Below are 22418 nucleotides of genomic sequence, written 5' to 3' on the forward strand. Positions count from 1 at the left end.
GACAAAAAGAACAACCACAATGACAATTAAATCATTTTAATAAAAATTTTAAAGTAGATCTTACCTTAGGATTCTAATTATATGCTATTATTTCATAAGTTCAGGTTTTCATAAGGACAATTTTCATGTTATATTTTATGTTAAGAAATACGTTATATGCTTAATGCTTGACACATTAATAAATGTTTATACATTTTTTAAATCATGGAAAAACTTTAACATGTTATTTTTGCTGAAATATTTTTATGAATTATTATCCTTCAGAAATGGTTCTAATTTACTGATTTGGTGATCAAGAAACATTTCTGATTATCAATGTTGAAAAAGTTGTGCTGATTAATATTTTGAAGAGACTGATACTTTATATTTTTATTTTATGTTAAAATTATTAACATAATTTTTGTTACATTTTTAGATGTCTTGCTGAAAAAAATAAGTATTTCTTTAAATATTAACTTCTTAAATCTTACTGCCCCCAAACATTTGAATGGTAACTTCTCAGAGAGATACCATGACAGTTTTGTATATGTGCGTGTGTGTGTGTGTGTGTGGGGGTGGCCTGGTAAACCCTAGATTTTTACTAGAACAAAATGTTCCCACAAAGATGGCAATATCCAAAATCTTTGTCCAATTTTTTTGGAAAACAGCGTATAAATCATAGTAAGTGAGGTTGTGAAAATGTAAAAATGCAGAAAGTTTTGTGTGTTGGGTAGGTTTAGGGGTAGAGTTAGTGTAAGGGGATAGAATATACAGTTTGTATAGTATAAAAATTATTATGACTATGGAAAGTCCCCATAAAACATGAAAACGTGTGTGTGCGCACATTTCCCATTTTAGTGAGAGTAAAATGAATGAATATGATAATGAAATATTGACTAAATGTAACAGACATTTTCATCAAAAAACATTACGTGTTAAAATGAACACTGCAGGAGCTTGCTGTTTTAAATACAAAAAGTGTTTGACGTTTCCTCACAGTTTGCTGCCCCCTAGTGGTAGGCTGAAGAAAATAAGCTTACTGTTCATTATTTCTCTCTTTAAAAAACGTCCATTTATAAAGATTCGCTTGTCTTTTTGTCTTTAGTGCCTAACTCAACACGTAACGGCTTTGAGGGAGTGATCCAGCGATCGCTGAGGCCCACTTTTGAAGACAGAGTGTGTTTCATAGCAACTGTGAGGTTAGCCAAACCTCAGTTTATCAAGGTGGGTTGAGCAAAAGCCGACTTGGCACCTTCTCATTGGTCCTGTGACTTCTAACATTTGCCTGACAGACAGTGACAAACCTCAGTGAGATCTGCTGTGTACATGTTCATCATGACAAAAGATGAATGTGTGTGGGGTGTGTTGATAGACGCTGTACATGTTTGCGCAAGAATTAGCTTTGTTTGTGAAGACACTGATAAATGACCAGCATACAAAACACTCAGTGTGAGAAGTAGGTCACTTGGTTTCTGTTCTCATTTTTTTGTCTGCTAGACGTGCTCATAAGTTCGAATGGTCCTGTTTATAATCTCTGTTTCGACAGGAAATGTGTACTGTAGAGGAGCCCAATGAGGAATTCACCTCCAGACACAGTTTAGAGTGGAAATTCCTCTTCTTGGACCACAGGTACAAACCTCATCTGTTCTCACGACTGGTTTTGTGTTGCTATGAGCTCATTGTCAAGAGCACGCATCACCTTCCCCCTCCAGTGAAACTAAAGAGTACCTCTGCTAGTTTGTTGTTGTTCCACTTAGGCCTTGCTTAAGTGGAACAACACCGGATGTTAAGATCTGTCTCAGGTGATTTGATCACTAGAGGTCAGACGAGGACAGGGTCTATGATTTCATGACTAAATAACTAACTATGTCAGTGTGTTACTAGTTTTTGAAAGACAGAAGAAAAGACAGACAGATAGATAGATAGATAGATAGATAGATAGATAGATAGATAGATAGATAGATAGATAGATAGATAGATAGATAGATAGATAGATAGATAGAAAAAGAAAGAACTAAAGGATGAAATTAAACAAGGAAGGGAAGAAAATAATAAGAAAAGATGGAAAAAGTTGGAAAGATGGAAGTAAGGAAGGAAATAAAAAAGAAAGTGACAAAGAAAGGAGAAAGAAGCAAATCATGTGACTGATCTTAACACGTGCGTGCCTTAAAGGTGTGTGTCTTAAAGGTTTTGTGTTTTGTTTCCAAGGTTTCAACGTTTCAAACCCCATTTTTTTAGCACAATGGTTGATTGACAGTTGAGTTGGTGACAGATTAACATTGACACTGCAATGCAGATCTTAATGCCAGGCGTAAACTTAGTGCAGTGGTTCTCAATTAGGGGGCCTCGGCAAACTTTCAAAAGGGCCTCAAGGTGACTTAAAATGATTTAAAACAAGACAAACCAAGCATTAAAATATGGCCAAACAACTAAGAATCAAGTAAGGCATAATCTACGGCTTTAACCGATTTGAATGCACTACGTTTAGGCAAAGAACCACCCGACTCGAAGCACCGAGCCATGAATTATCCCGCTTATACCATGGTAATTTGCCAGCAATGACAACTTAAAGATGTTATTGATATTTGCTGCATAATAGTTGACTGGAAGGGTAAAAATTATGGTTAGTCAGTTACTGCTCTTTAGATCTAGCATTCTGCCTGCTTTGAATAAGACTAAAGTACTGTGTACAATTACATTTAATTGAGTAAATGAATTCTAGAATTTATTTGAATTAATTACTGAGAGAGAAAGAAAGATACCTTCATCTGTTCAGAGTCTCCCTCTATTAACAACAAAGCTGTGAGTTTAATTACTTCAAAACCAGTAATGGTACCTCCTCATTGCTGAGAAATATAATGTAGCAATTCGGTAGCAAAGTTAACTTATTAAAAAAGGTCGCAGGGCAGTTTCTGTGCTCCTGAATGTCTGTGTGTGAGGCGCAGCATGATCTCCGAGTGACGTTTGCGTGCGTGTGCTTCAATGAAAACAGCGCATTAATGTAATAGAACGGTGCTAAAACTGACTTGGAACTACCCGTGTATTAAACGGTTTTACTGTACACCTTCCAGCCAATCAGAATAGAGTATTCAGAGAGACTAAGGTATGAGATATTTTTAATTCGCCCTCGCAACAACTGTTTGTTTCCTTTTGAAGAACCAAGATTCACACTATTTCAAAACCTTCAAAAAAGAGGTAGCCCATTTTAGGTTGCCTAATTTTATTTTGTATTTATTAATGTAAATGTAACGTAAATTAATAAAATCATAAAACTCCATGGGCATTTTTATAATGAATATACATTTTTCTAGTAATGCCAAGCTCTAAATAATACAAATTGTGAGTACAAAATATGTTTATAAATAAGTCTTTATTAATAAATCACTGTCCACGTGCAGCCTAATTTTTGTGTCTATGCAGACGGTGTGCATACAACAGCGTTCATTAGACAGCAAAGTCCACTAGATAGTGCGCACGCGCCGAACGTGTCTTTCCGTGCTCACGGCCAAAGGAGTATACTGGAGATGGAGCGGAACGCGGAAAACCAAGTATACCCAGGCCTTGATGCTTCCTTTAAGATTTTTAAAGTGTTTTTATTGTACATGCTTACATTTTGTTAGCGTACAGTATATCTCAGAATTATCAATAGCTCACATTCATCCCACAGGCTCAAAGGCTTGTACATCTGGAATAGCATGCACATAATTTTCTCTATAAAATCTAATACTGTTATGCTTGGAAAGGTTTATACTGAATTTAGTCAAGTCGTTATGGAAAAATAGCTGCTGGCGCTGCTGCTGCTACTCTATAAATAGTTCAAATCAAGGATTCAGTTTAATCGGCACAGATGCTAGATATTAAAGCGATTGAATACGATTTTCCACATTATCAGTCGTTTAGCAGAAGCTATTGACGCTTCAGATCTTTTTATCCCAAAACATTTGCACGTGACTCAAGGAATGCCTAAAAATCTGTTCCCAGTTTTGATTTCAGTTCAGTTTAGTTTTCTCCTGTAAAACATCTTGACATTTCTAGTCAAAAATTACAACTTGGCATTTGTGCTTTTTTATTATTTTATTTTATTTCATAAAAGAAGACACTGATAATATATATATATATATATTTTTTTTTAAGATGGGGTGTCAGTATAATCTCAAAACAAATACCGGTGAATAAAAGATGAGTTATCAGATTAAAATCAATAAATTATAATATTTAAAACTTATGAAAATCATTACATTTCATTGTTAATCTTTCACAATGGCACATTTACATGAACTATATGAACACAAATATATTTAAATGTAAATTAATAACTTTATTAACTTTTATTAACTGGGAAAATCACCATGTGCAGCTTCTTTGAAGGTCTGAGCTTTGACCTCCAAAATAATTTTACAATAATAATTTTAAAACATGTTTTTAACATTGATATTACCAATGACAAGAAATAAATGGTTCCAGGGTATTCATTAACAAGGGTATTAATTAAACTTATTTTGCTAGTTTTTGTTATACTTTGCACTAATGTTTAACCTGGAAAAATAATGAAATGTCATAGAAGTGGTATACCGGATGAAGCGCACAAGGGTTTTTTCAGGCACTTGACAAATTGTTGTTGAAAGGGCAAAACACAAAATAGTCACACAGTTTCATATTATTTAACAAGCAGTTAGGTTATAGAATTATGTTTTTTATATAGAGTTTCTTGACTATTTGAAATCTTTTTTCTTTTTCAATGAACATGTTTTTGACCCTACTGAATACATGCATGCGGATGATGTGAAGTTGTTTGTGTTATGTTTTGCAGGGCTCCTCCCATCATAGGTTACCTACCCTTTGAGGTTCTGGGTACTTCAGGGTACGACTACTATCACGTGGATGACCTGGAGACTCTGGCCAAGTGCCATGAACACTGTGAGTTGAACTACTGTTTGTATTTGTGTGTACCTGTGTCTCCCTACTTCTAAAGTTTGAAAATTATGTTTGAATGACATTGTCTTGAGTTCTGACTTTGTAACAATAATACATATAATCTCTCTCTCTCTCTCTCTCTCTCTCTCTCTCTCTCTCTCTCTCTCTCTCTCTCTCTCTCTCTGCAGTGATGCAGTATGGTAAGGGCAAGTCGTGCTATTACCGTTTTCTGACTAAAGGTCAGCAGTGGATCTGGCTTCAGACTCACTACTATATCACCTACCACCAGTGGAACTCGCGGCCGGAGTTCATCGTCTGCACGCACACTGTGGTCAGGTGAGACTTTCAGAACATGTAAAGTTTGATTGGATAACTACTAACAAGAAAGGAACGACTGTCATTTTGTGGTTTTACACTGAATCCTAACCAGGCACAGCACTATAAAGTGTAAAGCAGAACATGGTGCTACTGTTTATAGAGAATTTCTTAGTTTTATTTATTTTTTGTCTTAGTTATGCTGAAGTGAGGGCTGAACAGCGCAGGGAGTTGGGCATTGAGGAATCGCCTCCTGAGATCTCAGCAGACAAGGTGAGACACTTTCAGTTCAGTTCAGTTGTGAGGCCAGTAGGGGGTGTTCCATGGGCGTCAGTTTGGTTTGAAAAGTGCTGGGGACAGAGACGCATTCGGAAGTGCATTTTCAGAAGTGCTGGGTACAATGACGCTTTTTTTTTTTTCTCTCACTCTTTCGAGCAGGTTATGTTTTGAAAGACGATGTCCTGTAGCTCAGGCACGGCCCCACTTTTCAACAGGCCCACCCAAAACTAAAAAAAATAAATAAAAAAAAATAAACTTTTACTATATTCTAATTTTGTCAATAATTATAAAAAAAATCACCAATAAGCTCATAATTTGTGCTAAAATAGTGTTTAGTTTTAAAAACCATTTTAAAAAGCTGGTTATATTTTGATGTTTCTGCGCAAGTTCAGCAGACAGTGAGGTTCGGGTTTGTTCCGATCAGAGCTTGTGAGCGGAGAGCGCATCTCTGAATATTCCGCTCCGCTCGTTCATTCCGCAGGGTCGCTCGCTCAACACAGATGTCCTGTTGCCTGGTTCGAAAATATGTGGAATAAGGGCTGCTTCCGACTAAAAGTTTTTTTCCTAGTCGACTAGTAGGCTAGTTGTTCATTTAAGTCATTCGTGGACAAATCGCCCCTTTATATTAATTTAATTACTTATATAGCCTACAGGATAATGAGCTTACGTAATATAGCCGCACTCAAGCGCACGACCGCACACATAAAGCTTGCCACAAAGAACCGGTAAAAGTAATGATTATGACTGCGTCTAAATGTGTCTAAATACGCTGTGAATGTGAATGTGCATTATACGCTGAGTTTCGGTTCATTTATGAGACGAACTCCAGTTCACTAGCCGGCGCCTCCAATGTCGTGATTCTGCTATATTTACTTCTTATTTAGGCTATTAAATCCAGGCAATTGGTTCATGAAACATTGATTCAAGTTAAGATATAATTAATACAAAACGAAATTCACTTTAAAGAAAGGCAGCTGTTCTGTTTGAGGTCTCTGTGAAAGTTTTAAAGCAGTCTTTTAGTGCCGCTTTCAGAGCGCTCACGTCCGTAACAGAGAACTGACACGTTGTTTTTTCCCTCATAAATGCGAACACGGAAAATAAAATAAAATGAATATTATAATGTTTTTTTGTTGGGTCAGACAATGATTACCAAATTTCTCTCTCATATTGCTCCTCACAACCACTGAAAACGGTCAAAAAAATCGAACCAAAAGTCAAATTAATATGGACGGAAGTTAAAAGTGGTGGGTACAAAATGACTCATGACGAAATCTGGTGGGTACGCGTCCCCCCCGTCCCCCCCGAAATCGACGCCTATGGGGTGTTCACCCTGTGGTCTGTGTGGGTCCTGACCAAGCAGCAACCTTCCTGTCTTTCTCTTGAAACCAACACGGAAGTGACTTAAACCGCAATCCATTGACTTGCCGCTAGAGACAGGCTGCAAAAGAGAGTCAATCCCATATACCCCCCATGTTAAATTGCCCAACTTTACAGCAGCAAAAAATGTGTTTACAGTCTGGTGCAAAAAGTGTTTTTGGTCTAGTAAGCTAATTTTGCCCTTCATGACACTGAGTTTTGTTTTATAACTTATCCGTTTAAATTGTATAAAGCCTTAAAGTTCTGTATAATTAAGGGCGTGGCCACTTGAGTGACAGGTGGATTGGCGCTGCTTTTACTACTAGCCGTTTGTCTGTTGTCTGTTAGCTGTCACGCCACCTCAGCTAATCCCGCCTTTTTGCCCATTTTCGTTTATCCGGGAGTGTCGCGCGGTGACTCGCTAACAAGATTGCGACGGCTGGCTCCGCCCACTTTGGGCTTCAAAAATACTCTTTAGAAACCTACGGGTGATGTCACGGACACTACGTCCATATTTTTTTACAGTCTATGGTCCTAACGCCCCAGTATAGTGACGGGGACACTATACTGTCAAAAAGCACCGTCCTTCGATTGAGATGTTAAACTGAGGTCCCGACTCTCTGTGGTCATAAAGAAATCCCAGGATGTCTTTCGAAAAAAGAACAGGGGTGTAACCTCGGCATCCTGTCCAAATGTGCCCATTGGCCTCTGTCCATCATGGCCTCCTAATAATAGATATACTGATTTGCTTCATAACTCTGTCTCCTCTCCACCAATAAGCTGGTGTGTGTTGAGCGTTTTGGCGCAATATGGCTGCCGTCGCATCATCCAGGTGGATGTTGCACATTGGTCTTTGGTCTATAAGACATTTATTTTGTTCCTGTTTTATTAATTATTTATTCAATTCTGAATTCCCATTCATCCACAAAATATAACAGACAAATATGAAAAATAATATTAATAAGTAAATATATTACACAAATTTACATTTATACATTTCATTTGGGCCTGGTTTCACAGACAGGGTTTAGATTAAGCCAGGATTAGGCCTTAGTTCAATTAGGGCATTTAAAGGAGAAGTTCACTTTTAAAATGAAAATTCTGTCATCATATACTCACCCTCATGTTGTTTCAAACCTGTATGAATTTCTTTCTTCTGATGAACAGAAAAGAAGATATTTAGAAGATTATCAGTAACCAGACAGTTTTTGGGTCCCAATGACTTCCATAGTAGGAAAAAAAATACTATGGAAGTCAATGGGACCCAAAAACTGTCTGGTTACTGATAATCTTCTAAATGTCTTCCTTTCTGTTCATCAGAAGAAAGAAATTCATACAGGTTTGAAACAACATGAGGGTGAGTATATGATGACAGAATTTTCATTTTAAAAGTGAACTTCTCCTTTAAGTGGCTTTTATGAATGTGCCTTAGAAAAAAAACATTGCTGGTGTGCATCTAGAGACAAAACAATGGCACTGACATATTTTAAGATATGCCCATGCAAGTTCCTTTTAGTTAAAACAGCTCAGACATGCATTTTAGTCTGGGACTAGGCTTAAGACTTGTCTGTGAAACGGGGGTTGATATTTTAATGTATTATTGTATTTAACATTTTAATACATATTTTCTTACATAAATTGAATACATTTATACATATTTTATATATTATCTATTCAATTTTTACAGGCAAATATGTAAAATAGCATAACGTTTATTTACACATACACACACACACACACACACACACATATATATTATATATAATATTCATATACATGTATATATGTGTATGTCTGTGTGTGTATATATTTTTTTTATTATATTAATAAAACATTTCATTACCCTTTTTATTTTTAAGGGATGTTTTTTCTGTGGTAAGCAACATTATTGCACAAATGTTGTTGATAGATCTTAACTGTCCTTTAACCTCACTCCGTTTCACTCTGCTCAGTCTCAAGACTCCGGCTCTGAGTCCCAATTAAACACCTCCAGCCTGAAGGAGGCATTAGAGCGATTCGATCGCAGCCGCACACCCTCTGCCTCATCACGGAGCTCCCGAAAGTCCTCCTCACACACCGCCGTCTCGGACCCCACATGTACGTATTCCATACCAAAGAGAGACAGTGTTGGTAAGCAACACAGCCACTGCATGTTAAGATGTTTACACACATTTCAGTAGTGTGACTGGCCCATGTATGTTTGTGTGTCTGTAGCCACACAGACAAAGCTGCAGACAGACCATAGCACACCGCCCCGCCAATCAGTGTCTGCCATTGAGATGACATCACAGCGGAGGTCCTCCATTAGCAGTCAGGTTGGTACATGTCATCATCATCAGAAATACAGTGGAGCCGACACACAAAACCCAATTTAACATGGAAATAAACCAAAATTTGGCATTAAAAAGTAAAAATAAAATTTAAAAAAATAAAATGAAATTGTCATCTCAATTATGTATGTGGGAGTTTTGACCTTGTGTGTCGTCCCTCTTCAGTCGATGAGTTCTCAGAACACAGGACAGACAATGGCAACATCTCTTGTGTCTCAGCCTCAGCAGCCTCAACCACTTCAGCCCACTGTGCAGGTAATTCAACATCCATATTACTGCATTCACTAGTATCACTCTTGCAAATCAGTGTTCGACTGATATGGGTCTTTCAGTTCCTGGTGTCACTAGAGCGAGTGCTGTGGTCGATGTATGTACATATCTAATGAACCTTTGACACATGTAATCAATGAGGTGTACATTATTCTTTGGTCGTCCACTGACCCAGAGAAAGGGTCTGACTAAGCAGTTGTCATTTGAATGGATGAAACAGCTACTCAAGCAGTTTTTTCAACCACATTTTCACAATAAACAATGGTAAATAATGATAAATAATCACAGTATTAAAGTTTATAGTTTGCACACTAATGTCAGTGGTGGTTAGGGTTGGGAATTGAAAATTGATTCCAGTTCTGGAATCAGATAATTGTTATAAAACAAACATTTCGATTCAGCTTATCAGTTACTGTCTGCGCATTTTAATGTGGTTTTAAACCATTCAAGTGCAAGAAGACGCGAACGAGAACTCAATTTGGCACTCGCACGCTGTTTTCTGTGCTGGACACATCCAGAGCCTGTGCACAAAAAGCCACCTCTCATTTAGTGCACAATTCACAAATACTGAACTGAGTTCTCTTTCGCATCCTCTTGCGCTTGAACGGACAAATACACTCAAAATTATGTCAAAATAGCCTCATAAACACAGACGGTTATGTCTTAAGTGAACTTAAACAGTCGATGGGGAAAATGCATGTGTAACAGTATATTGGATCCGTGCATTCGATCTTAAAGTGACAGTAGCCTAATCAACTTGCTGCCATCTGTGTCGTTAATGTTAATTAAAGAACAAAAGAAAAAAAATCAGTTACTGATCTTGACTGAATAACCTGTGTAAGATTAAGGATTAATCTATTTTATTTATAAAAAGAAAACCATGCAGTGTTATTTTACATTTGATTTCAATTTCTGAACTTTCAGTTGTATTTATTTGTGCTATTGCTAATTTGCTTATTTATTCTTATTGTATTACTGACTGTATACTTGTCTTTAATACTGTTTGAAATTTATATTAGTTAGTTTATTAGTTAAAAAAAGTTGCAAAAAGAAAGAATAAATGTTTTATTTGATATCTAAATGTTTGACTTCTTTTTTTATTTTATTTTTTATTGGAATCAAAACTAGGAATCGATAAGAATCAGTATTGATAAGCAGAATCAGAATTGGAATTGTAACGCTAAAACACCCAACCCTAGTGGTAATCACCATATATCATCTACAATTTACATTTACCAAGTGTAAATATACTCTACCATTTTTAAAAAAAAGAAATATTTGTATTCAGCAAGGATGCATTCAATTAATCATATGCGACAGTAAATACATTTATAATGCTACAAAAGATTTCTGCTTCAAATAAATGCTCTTGAACTTTCTATTTATCAAAGAATCTTGAAAAAATACACATCACAGTTTCCACAAAAATATTAAGCAGCACAACTGTTTTGAAAATTCAGAAAAGAGTTATTGTAAATTGTAATCATATTTCACAACATTACTTTTTTTCTGTATTTTTGATCAAATAAACAGCCTTGATGAGCATATGATACATCTTTTTAAAACATTATATATTTCAAAAACATATCATTTAAAAAGTATTAATATCACATGATAGGCAAAATAAGATTATATATATATAAGATTTATTATAAGTTCTGAAGACCTGTATTGTGCTGGTAGTGTTAACTCTTAAGGCCTATTCAAATTATTATTATATTATACCTGGTGCTGTTTATTGTTTTGTAGCCAGTTATCCAGTTTTCCACACAGATGGATGCAATGCAGCATCTTAAGGAGCAGCTGGAACAGCGAACACGCATGATTGAGGCTAACATCCACCGACAACAAGAAGAACTGCGGCAAATCCAGGACGAGCTGCAAAGGGTTCAAGGGCAGGGCTTACAGGTGAGAGCGTCTCCTAGCTTTTGTTTAAATGTGCACTCTCTGCTTCAAATTGACACCCTTGTGTTTGGGTATGTAGATGTTCCTACAGCCAGGAGGCGGCAGTCTCAACCTCGGCTCAGTACAGCTGACGCAGGGATCGTCCGTGCAGCCAGGGGGCGCTCTGTCCATGCAGGGGGCGGTGGTGGCGGCGGGGAGCCTACAAAGCGGCCTGCAATCCACACACACGGGGACACAACACACTGTCACACAGCATCCTCAGCAGGCTCTGCCACAGCAACAGAACCTTCTCAGAGATCAGAGCTCCGCCCTAACTCAGGTGATAGAGAAGAATAGTACTGTAAGCTTTGACCATTTTTCATAGAAAAGTGAAACTAAAATATTGTTCTTGACATTCATATTTACTCGTAAAATTTTAAGATCATGCATATGCACTCATCAAAACAACGTTTTTCAACAAAATTTTGGTTTTAATTTTACCATACTTGAAATCCTTTAGGTAACACAAGTCATAATATGTTTCTATCTAAGTTTATATTAAATTCTATGTTCAGCATATTTAAATGCACAAATGAAGTTTCAATGGAGATGACCATCACAGTACTTAATGACAGAATTACTAGGTTATTATCATTATCATTAACTAAAACTAAAACAAATCTTTTATTTTCTGTTCATTGAAATAAAACTGTGATAAAATATATAAATATTATATGTGTATTAGAAATGTTGTCTTGGAAAATAACTGAAAAAAGTTACCCTAAATAAATAAAAACTAAAACTGCACTAAAACTAAATTAAACCTAAATAGTAAATAAATAAATAAAAATGACAAAAGCACATCAATTTATAAAAAAAAATTATATAATTTTTTACCTTTTAAACAAAGTCTGTGGTATGTTCAGATAAAACATCCCTCTATCAAATGCGAAAGTAAATGTATAATATAGTATTAGATTGTGTGTACATCCTACTATAATCTAATATCAAGTCTTTCTATCTCTGTCTTTTCTTAGCAGTCTCAGAGGTCGTCTCACACGTTGCAGTCTCCTCAGGGAGCACTGCCGGCATCTTTGTATAATACCATGATGATCTCTCAGCCGACGCAGGCCAATGTTGTGCAGATCGCCACAAGCCTGGCCCAGAACAGCAGCCCGAGCGGAGCCGCGGTCGCCACCTTCTCACAAGACCGGCAGATACGGTACATGTAGCACTATTACAAACACACACTGACACTTTGACTCATCATAAACATGAAGCGCACATATACTGTTAAATTTGCACATTGGAATACTAGACTAACTTAAAAGAGTATATATACATATATGACATTAACTTTTAACATTTAACTTTTTTCCTGCCTGGCCACAATTTTGACCGATACCATGGGGAAAAACTGCCATATAGATATTTTTTATATTATCTCATAATTTGAAAACTGGTATGTTAGGCTGCTGTCACTTTAAGACCTGACACACGCATCCATTATAGTTTTACACATGCATTTTCTTTCTCAACTTTACGTTCACTTAAAACATAACTGGCTGTTTACATGAATACTCGCCAAGACCAGCATTTTGACTTTATTTTGTGTGTATTTGACTGTTTAAGGTCAATAAGAAGTGAAAAATAACTCAATTTAGTACTGAGAGGAAGCTTTGTGTGCATGCACTTTGGGTGGTTCGGGAATGAGTACAATGAGTACAGGCCCTGTAACACCAACAATATTCATCTGGAGCTAATGAAACAAGTGTTTTAGGGGAGGCGGGTTTGTGTGTCAACTCGCTGTTAGAGAGATCATGAGAGAGTGAGAAAGCACAGCTGGTATTGTGTACCTATTCTGCGGAAATGAGTATTGGAAGCATTTCAGTATCAATATATATCCAAAAATCTATATTTTTGACAACAGTAGTTTATTCTTTCAGATACCTTTTTAAAAGACTGCAATTGAAAAATGTGTATATTATATATAAAATTCAACCTGCCAAAGAGGCTAGTAGGAGTGACTGCGTTACATGACACTGCTGAAATCCACCCGCATTTGGCAGGTTGTCTGGTGTTAATGTCAAGCCCTGTGTGTGTGTGTGTGTGTGTGTGTACTTGTACAACTATCTTTGTGAGGACCAGTTTGAGTTTTAGACCATTGGAGTGAGGACAAAGAGAGCCGGTCCTCACTTTCTGAGAGCCCTTTAAAGGCCTGTTTGAGGGTCAAGACTTGGTTTTAGGGATAAGGTTATAATTAGGTTAAGGGTCGGTTTAGGGTCAGGGGTTGGGTTAGGCACTTAGTTGTGATGGGTAAGGTTAGGGTAAGCGGCTAGAGATTGCATTGTGTCAATGAATGTCCTCATAAAGATAGATGTACAAGAGAGTGTGTGTGTGTGTGCGTGTGTATGTTTCTCCTTTGGAGGCTATGGAAACCTACTGGGTAATTTCTGATGAACAATAAAACATTCTTGTTGGACCCCCAACCATGTCGCAGTAAAACTGGTCCCAACATTTGAAAAGAAACTTCTAACTAAAATCCTGTCCTCCTGCCTCACACAGGTTCCCTGCTGCCCAACAGCTCCTCACTAAGCTAGTAACTGGCCCAATGGCGTGTGGTGCAGTTATGGTGCCTACCACCATGTTCATGGGGCAGGTGGTGACTGCCTTTGCCCCGCAGCAGGGCCAGCCTCAAACAATCAGCATCACCCAGCAGCCGCCTGCACAGACGCCGGAGCAGCAGGCTCAGACGCAGTCACAGACGGCTACAGGAACAGCCCAACAGCAAGGACAGGCCCAGGCTCAGCTCGCCCAGCAGCAAACACAATTCCTACAGGTACCACGCAGAGAACTGAGAACCTCTTAGCATCGATGACTCCTTCACTGTCGCATATGTTTGGTCAGCTTACTGATTAAACTGACTGTTTACTGAGTACAGCTTACTGATATAGTTCAGCCATAAATGTAAATCATTTACTACAAAAAGTGAAATTTGGAAGAATGTATTGGTTGTTTTTTCCAGACAGTTGCGATGAATGAAGACTTGGATGCGAAAGCATTGTAAAAACAATCAAAAGTGGATCACATGACACATTCCTATTCATTCAAGAGAGGAGTAGTGATGTCTGATTTGTGAAAGAATCATTCTTTGGGGTCAGATCTTTTAAAGGAACCTAATAATGCCTATTTATTCCAAAAATGTTTAAAATATTATTTTAAAAAGAGATGAAAATTTTTGAGAGAGCTATTCCTTAAATGGCACCTATTATGTCCCCTTTCACAAGATGTAAAATAAGTCTCTGATGTCCCCAGAGTGTGTATGTGAAGTTTTAGCTCAACAGATAATTTTTTACAGCAGTTAATTTTTTGGGGCTGAGAAAAATGCGCCGTTTTAGTTTGTATCCCTTTAAATGCAAATGAGCTGCAGCTCTCGGCGCAGAGGGCGGAGCCTCACGAGCTCGCGCTCCGTCAGGACAATCTCATCTCACAGAATGAATATCAAAACAGAAACTCTCAGTAGCGGTGTTTATTTCTATGCTAAAACTACAGTTGTCAGTCAACAGTCGTGGGCTTGTGCAAAAGTACGTCACATTGCCCCGGATCTGAGAACGGGTTGTTCTAAAAAAAAAAGCACTGGGTGGATTTTTATCATTATAGGGTGGTTGTGTACACACACTGCCAACGCGCATTTATGTTCAAACACCATGTAAAAGTGAATTTTGCGTAATAGGTTCCCTTTAAGATAAGCACATTTTGCTTATATATTCAGCTGTTATTTTGAGCACTTTTTTGATTCAAAATATATTTATTCATATTTCATAATGGTGCATTAAAAATTTGTGATGCCTCAATTCACTAGTCTTGTTTTTTTTTTGTCTTATCGTGTTATCAGCAGGATTTGAATATCGCTACCACATGTATATTTATGTTGTGCATTTCCTCCTGCAGGCCCCTCGGCTTTTGCATGGCAACCAGTCTACCCAGCTGATCCTTCAGGCAGCGTTTCCTCTGCAGCAGCAAGGCACCTTTGCAGCTGCAACACAACAGCAGCAGCAACTGCAACAGCAGCAGCAACAGCTGCAGCAGCAGCATCAACAACAACAGCAGCAGCTGCAACAACAACATCAACAACAGCAGCAGCAGCTGCAGCAACAACAGCAGCAACAGCTGCAACAGCAACAGCAGCAGCAGCTACAGCAGCAACTGGCAGCTCATCGCTCAGACAGCATGACGGACCGCTCCAATGCGCCACCTCAGTAGCTGACCGCACGTCAGGGACACAGCCAAATCTCCACTGAGCAGTCTTGCATGCTGGGGGGCTTCTGAGGGGGGTGTTCGAAGCTAAAAAAATAACAGTATTTGTACTGTACCCTCTCAGATACCCTTCCACTGCTTATAGGTGAAGGGCCAGACCTAATTGGGCGTCGTTTTTTCACCCCATGCCCTATTCCACCTATAGGCAGTTGATCAACGGCTGCTTGCACTGAATTCTGGGAGAGGTCCGACCACGAACGCCGAACTTATCTGCTGGCTGGCAAAGGGAGCAGCGGCGCCTGGTTTTCCGCAAGCTGTCACCATCACATCCCCTTCGTCTCGTATGCCCAGTGTGTGCCGTCATCCCTCTTTCACAGGTTTAATTTATGCAGAACGAGTGCTTCGAGACTTCGAAGAAGTCCCGCAGGACAAACAGCACCTCTCTCTTTCTCCCCCTCTTTCCTCCTCATTTTACTTGTCAAAGTAATTATGGGTCAGAAAATATTTTTAAGAATGTCGTGTGGATTCCACTTTTATTGTACAGTTCACCTGTAAAATAATGTGTAAATATATGGACAAAAGGAAAGAGAAACTAATATTTTATATGATGCATGAGATGAAAAGCGTAGTCTGTTATTTGTAGCTTTGAATATACTTTTTTTTTCTAATATTCAAAGGAAAAAAAAGCTAAACTTAATACACATAATGGCTGATCTCTTCACAGACTTCCTTTTTCCAGTGGGATGGGGGTGAGTGTGTGTGTATGTGCTTGCGCACGTGTTCGTATGTGTGTGTGTCTGCCAAGCAGGCAATGCTGGATCCTCAGATTGTGTCACAGTTTGTTAAAAAACGAACTTCATATTTTTAGTAAAACTGTTAAAGGAACAGGCAATCTTTAGATGTTTTGCATCTTATGCAGTAACACCTTAGTAATTGCAAAAATATAGATATGAATATTTTAGAGAGATGTTTTACATTTGTAAATACTGTAAAGAGAAGGCTTCAGATTTAGTATATCTTGCAGTTAGTCAAAAATATTGAAATGGGGCTTCGACTGTTTAGCGCAGAATCATCACAGCTGGAAATGTCCTCACGACGTTCGCTATTATGTAACGATGATAGTTACGGTACTCTGCTAAACTGGAACTGACGCTTAAAACAGCAGGGTTATGATGGGGAAAAATATATTCACATAGCGTGTTTGATCTTAAACAATACAGGTAAATGAGCTTAAGGCTAAGCCATAGCTTCCTCTAGTTTTACAATGGTTTACATGGTTGTTAACACTGTTATACAGTGTTTTCGGTATGATTCACTATGTAGGTTTGAATAACCAGAAATATAAGCAACCAAACCTGTTTATCATTTAGAGATTTTCACATATTTGCACAGCTTTAATGCAGGAGTTCTTTCACTTGCCTTTTTCGGGTTTCCGCTCATCGTCAAACGATGACATTTCAATGATAACGACTTGACTTTGCAAACTTCTTCCGTACTGATAGACGCTCTTGAAAATCAGGAATGTATAGGTTCCCTAGTACCTCTGTAATGCTGACATAGTCACTTTGCCCAAAGCACAGAACACAAGCCTAGGGTTGACAATCTGATTCTGTTTATTGACCCCAGTAGTATTACAATTAAAATATGCCAGATTGTAGTTGATTAATTTGATTTTTAAACTGTTTAACTGTGTCTTCAGGATCTTCAGATTTATATTTATGCATTTTTTGACAAGACAGTCATTGTTAGAATTGCAGTCTCCTCAAAGTTGCTCGATAAGACATAGCACTTAGTCATCAGCACTTAGCCATCATGAATGTTCAAAAGTAATAGTTATGTTTTCCTGTAGGGTCAACATAAATTAAAATTATATAAATAAATAATAATATATTTAATTTGTCACAAAAGAATTATAGGTTTTATTTTTTTAATAACGTATTGACATGTTTTTGGTCTCACTTTATATTGTGTTTTTAACTACTATTCACTCATTTTTAAATGAACAGTATAAAAACAACAAACTTATTTGTGTACTTACATGTTTTACATTGTACAGCTGTAATTAATTTCTGTAATTATATCTATGATTACACTGTTGACCCTTCCCTTACCACTTAACCCAAACTTTAAATTAACCATAGTAGCAAACCTGTCTCTAACCTTTCCCGTATCTCACCTCAATAGCAGAAAAAAATACAACATAAACAACAATAAACATTTTGGTAACACTTTATTTTACAGTGTCATTGTTACATACTGCATGTAGTTACTTTTGTAATAACTATAAATAATGCATAATTACATGCAACTAAACCAAACCCTAACCCTATGTAAGTACATGTACACTGTAAAAAAAATAATAATAATTGTTTCAACTTAAAATAGTAAGTGTTCGTACTGCATTACATTTTTAAGTTTAGTCAACTCAAATATCCCAGTTGTCACTTACACGTACTTCACATTTCAAGTTGACTAAAAGTACGATTTATGGCAGCACAAACAGTTTAATTTTTTTTTACTGTGTAGGTACTTAAATGCATAATTACAGTGTAACAAAGACACCTTAAAATAAAGTGTAACCAAAAATTGTTGTGTGTGTAAGTAATAGTTAAATGCATCTAATATAAAGTGTGACCATTTCATATTGTAAAAGCTGAGAGTAGCAGGTAGCAAAGTTTTGACAGTTGTATTGGTCTTGTGAGACAAGACCATGTTATTGTTTTAATTATTCTAATCGTCACATTTTAGTGCACTAATGAGCAATATTGCCTTTTAAAGGTTAGTACAAATAGACAGTTTCATTCCAATATTTTCCATATCAGAAGTGCCAGTCTGAATGTTCAGTTTGTGTGGGATGTTGAAGCCTCCCACCCGGAGTGCTGGTCCAATCGCTGTTCGTTTTGCAGTATCCACCCGACAGAATATCCCAAGTGGTCTATGATAATGCAGTATGTAATCAAACTCATCCTTTTGTTCGTTTACTCTTCGAGTCGCTCCTATAGTATATGACGGTCATTATGGTTTCTGTGGTCATGTAGACGTAATGGATGGCTGTACATTTCAGTGCCACAAACATTTTGTGACCGAAAAGCATGGCTAGAATGAGCAAGGCGAGATTATTGATTGAATGTAACTGTCACTTAGCTTTATAGTAACTTTTAAAGAGGATTATATATAAAAGAAATAAATAGATGTTCTTATTTTTCTACAGCAAGGTCAGAACAGAGAATTTATGCAGATAGGCTATAGTTGATGTATAAAACAACTGTTATACACATTTTGCACGGAAAGTGAACAGAATATCAAGCTTACTCCACATTGTAACCTCAAATGAAGGATTTTAACAAACTGTGACACACTGGAGGACCAGTTGAACTTTCTCCCCACAATGCAGTTGGATTCAGGAACTGGTTATTTTTAAGGTCTTTGTCCGAGTAAGAGAGGTCATTGATTTATGCTACCGGCTCCTACTTATGCTTTGGAGTATTTGAAGGTAATACGTTAAAAAAATCAAAAGTAGTCTTGCTTAAAAAGTAAGACGACCAGTCTGGGTCACAAATGACCTTCTGATGCATAGTGAATCCTCTCGCACTGGCATCAGATGTCAGTTGTTGACACATGCAATGATGTTTTGGAGTACAAGGGGTTGTTTTTCTGTTTTCTGCACTGATTTGTATTATGTCAGCCCTAAGGTAACAGAGAAATACTACAGCTTCCTCAGGTTGGTTCAGAATAATCAAGCCCAACATCAATCTTGCCCCTTTTACCAATCTTTCTATTCCTCACTTGGTCTTGTGATAGTGACTTATTCAATAACACACATTCTTCTGCATTTACCATAAAGAACCACAAAAAAACAGGATCTGTCATAACGGTTGCCCTCTATGTACCTCTGGATTGTCTGTGGTGCTCAATGCAACTTCATGTCAGCTGGCGTTTAGTAATGAACCCAAAGAGCTGTGAGGAAAGATGAGAGAACATGCCGAAATCCTGTTGAATTTGCTTTTGAAACGTTAAAAAGCGTCCAGTGGAAAAGGAGGTGGTGAACCATGTTAAATGTTCTGTAGTTCTGATGTACGCACTAGAAGTTCTGAATGTCTATCAGTGTTCTCTTGCTATCATTTAATCTTTGTATGTGTGATGTTCTTTGCTGAGCACTTGTGTTTGGCTCATGAAATTGATCTGGTCAGTACACGTTAATACAGGGGAAATATAGGAAATTATTTAAATATACCTATAAATAGGTTTAAACTTTCACCATTTGTTAGGTTTCATCAAATTTCAGAGCTCTACCAGAGCATAGCTCTGTTTTCCTAAACTCAATTTTTAAAATAAGAAATCTGTAATATCAGAAATCAGTGTGCTGTATTGGGTTCATTTTGTGAGCCAGGCAATTCTTACATTTAACAAAGAAATAATGGAACCTTTTTAAACGAACAGTGCCGTTTACTCCCCTTATTCAATTTTGAAAATAAAATGATTAAAAAAAAATAAAAAAAATGCATTGTCGACTGTTTTTATTCATTTCTTTTTGGTCTGGTAGTTTTCCCTCTAAATAAGTGTCATAAATAAGGTTTAGGGATTTTTCCAGTGACTCTTTTTTTGCAGGTCACATTGTTACCCCAGAAGGTGGCGACGAGTGATTCTCTTGCCAATGAATCATCAACTCAACCAATTCGTTCAAAAACATTATTGATTCATTCTGGAGTTACGTCACACTGCGTGTTCCTCGAGACGACAATTGATGCTGCTTTGGCTTTGTTTGAAACTATTTTTGTGTTGGAAAAACAGCCAAAGTAACACCGTATTTAAAATGTAAGTTATTCAATATTAACTTCTTGTTTATTGAACTTGTATAAAAGCAACAATCACATCCGCAATCAAGATTACTTGCGGCCTCGAGGCTTGAGCCTACCCCCGAATCACAGTGGTCCAACTGTGCCGAGTTTACAATGCTGGTGGGACAATTTGCTAAATTATGGGTACCACTTATGAATCTATGTATGAATGTACTATAACAGGTTTAAGACACGATTGTAAACGTTCCCGAAAGTTCTGCTATTACAGCGCAGTAACCCCACTCCACACACACACACACACACCTTAACTAGGCTATATCACGTAACACCCCCAAATATGTATAAATAATTATAATAAAAAAAATCAACTGCACAATTACACTCAAGTGAACCTAAAATGCAAAGAAATAAGCCCAATTAGGGATAGTAAAGAGACATTTCCAAAAACACAGGATAAGATGTTAGAAGCTGTCTCTTGTGCCAATAGGTGGTGAGCACTTTTTCGAGAATCACCTTGTTGCTGGGAGTGGTAGACAAATCAACTGGTGGGGATTCTCCAAGTTGTGTGGGAGGTAAATCTTGGCCAGTGTACCATTCCCGGTCTATCGGGCACGGGACACATCATCAGGAGTGTGCCCTTGCATCATTGGGTGTTTCAGCCTTTCAGCACTATACACCCTTCACAAGGGTTGTATGTTCATTGTAATGTTCTTGTAATGTTCAGTCCTCAGCTTGTGTGCCATGCTCAACCGTTCCCAAAATTCACCCCGTGGATGAAGTCTACAGCTGGCTGAAAGCTTGACAGATTGGAGTTCTAGAGTGATTTATGTTATTTTACTTGTGGCCCAGCAATGGGTCATTCCGCTTGAGCCAAATCCACTGGCTACTTCCTTCCGCCACCTCTGAGACTTCTCTGATGTTCTTCCGCAAAGCCTGACCGTGGATCCTGAGTTCTTTCAACAGTCTGATAGATTACGTCACAAATCCACTGCATTCCATTCCACTTGATAAACTGCTGTTCCAGCCACGTTGCTTCGTTTCTGCTGCAAACTCTGCATAGCACAGCTTCTTTCGCTCATAGGCCTCCTCATCTAAGTTCTCCCATGGAACTGTGAGCTCTATGACATAGACCATCTTAAGTGAGGGGGACCAGAATACCAAGTCTGGCCTGAGGTTGGTGGGAGCAATCTCATGTGGAAAGATTAGCTCTTGGTCGATGTCAAAGCTGATGCCAGGGTCTTGAGGACCTGATTGTGTCTCCAGGTCTATCTCCCTTGCGTGAGGCTGGTCTTGCAGCCTGTCATGATGTGTTTGAGAGTTGCTGGAGTTGGGCAGAGGGCACAGGTTGGACCCTCGCTGAACCACTGTTTTGCGATCATTTGGTGATGGAAGCACGTCATACGTTGCTTTGATGATAAAGCTAATCTTGGTTGCTGCTATTTCCCATAGCTGCCTCCAGCTGATCTTTCTCCTCTCCACACATTCCCACCGCATCCATTGCCCCTGCTTAGCAAGAAAGACAGCCTTCGCTCTTCTCACAGCCTCCTCCTGTCATCGCACCTCCTCGACCACCAGTGTTCTCCGGTCTGATGTTGTAGCCTTTCACCAGGTTTGTTCGTTTGCTTTTAGGCCAAAACCTCTTACCTGCTGGATCTGCCCCACAATGTCTTTGAGCTTTAAGGCTGATGTAGCTTGCTACACAGCATCGGATGGTGTCCATTTCCGCCCAGTCACTAGGGGAGGTGCAGCAGTACTGTTGGTCTTGTCTCTGGAATCTTTCAGTGTCAACTGTAGTCTTTCTTTAGAACACTTGTATTCCTCGGTTAGACTAGTGAGAGGTAGTTCCAGGACCCCTTTGCCATAGAGGCTGATGTTAGTGACACATCGAGGGACACCAAGCCAATATTTTATGTATGAAGTGATTGTTTGCTCCATCTTCTCCACAACTGTTAATGGGACTTCATATACGGAGAGTAACCAAATTGTCCGGGGAAGGAGTCCAAACTGTAGGCGTTGAGAAGGCAGATTGGCCGGA

At 38.1% G+C, this 22418-nt stretch overlaps 1 protein-coding gene across 5 annotated transcripts in view; it reads left to right on the forward strand.

Moving 5' to 3' along the window:
• clocka (clock circadian regulator a) overlaps window positions 1-20059 on the forward strand; it is a 69710-nt gene extending 49651 nt beyond the window's left edge. For 3 of the 5 annotated variants that reach the window (XM_084431508.1, XM_084431510.1, XM_084431509.1), the window contains exons 12-24: window positions 1085-1203; window positions 1526-1608; window positions 4790-4896; window positions 5082-5229; window positions 5406-5481; window positions 8796-8940; window positions 9058-9158; window positions 9339-9428; window positions 11193-11351; window positions 11428-11667; window positions 12365-12549; window positions 13893-14166; window positions 15279-20059. In XM_084431508.1, the coding sequence (XP_084287634.1) occupies window positions 1085-1203; window positions 1526-1608; window positions 4790-4896; window positions 5082-5229; window positions 5406-5481; window positions 8796-8940; window positions 9058-9158; window positions 9339-9428; window positions 11193-11351; window positions 11428-11667; window positions 12365-12549; window positions 13893-14166; window positions 15279-15590 (2039 nt within the window). In that variant the 3' untranslated portion in view covers window positions 15591-20059. The remainder of the gene's footprint in view (window positions 1-1084; window positions 1204-1525; window positions 1609-4789; window positions 4897-5081; window positions 5230-5405; window positions 5482-8795; window positions 8941-9057; window positions 9159-9338; window positions 9429-11192; window positions 11352-11427; window positions 11668-12364; window positions 12550-13892; window positions 14167-15278) is intronic. The other 2 variants (XM_084431511.1, XM_084431512.1) reach the window with 2 other exon arrangements.
• Window positions 20060-22418: the final 2359 nt, after the last annotated feature.

Source organism: Rutilus rutilus, assembly GCF_951802725.1.
Source record: "Rutilus rutilus genome assembly, chromosome: 15".
NCBI classification, from domain to species: Eukaryota; Metazoa; Chordata; class Actinopteri; order Cypriniformes; family Leuciscidae; genus Rutilus; species Rutilus rutilus.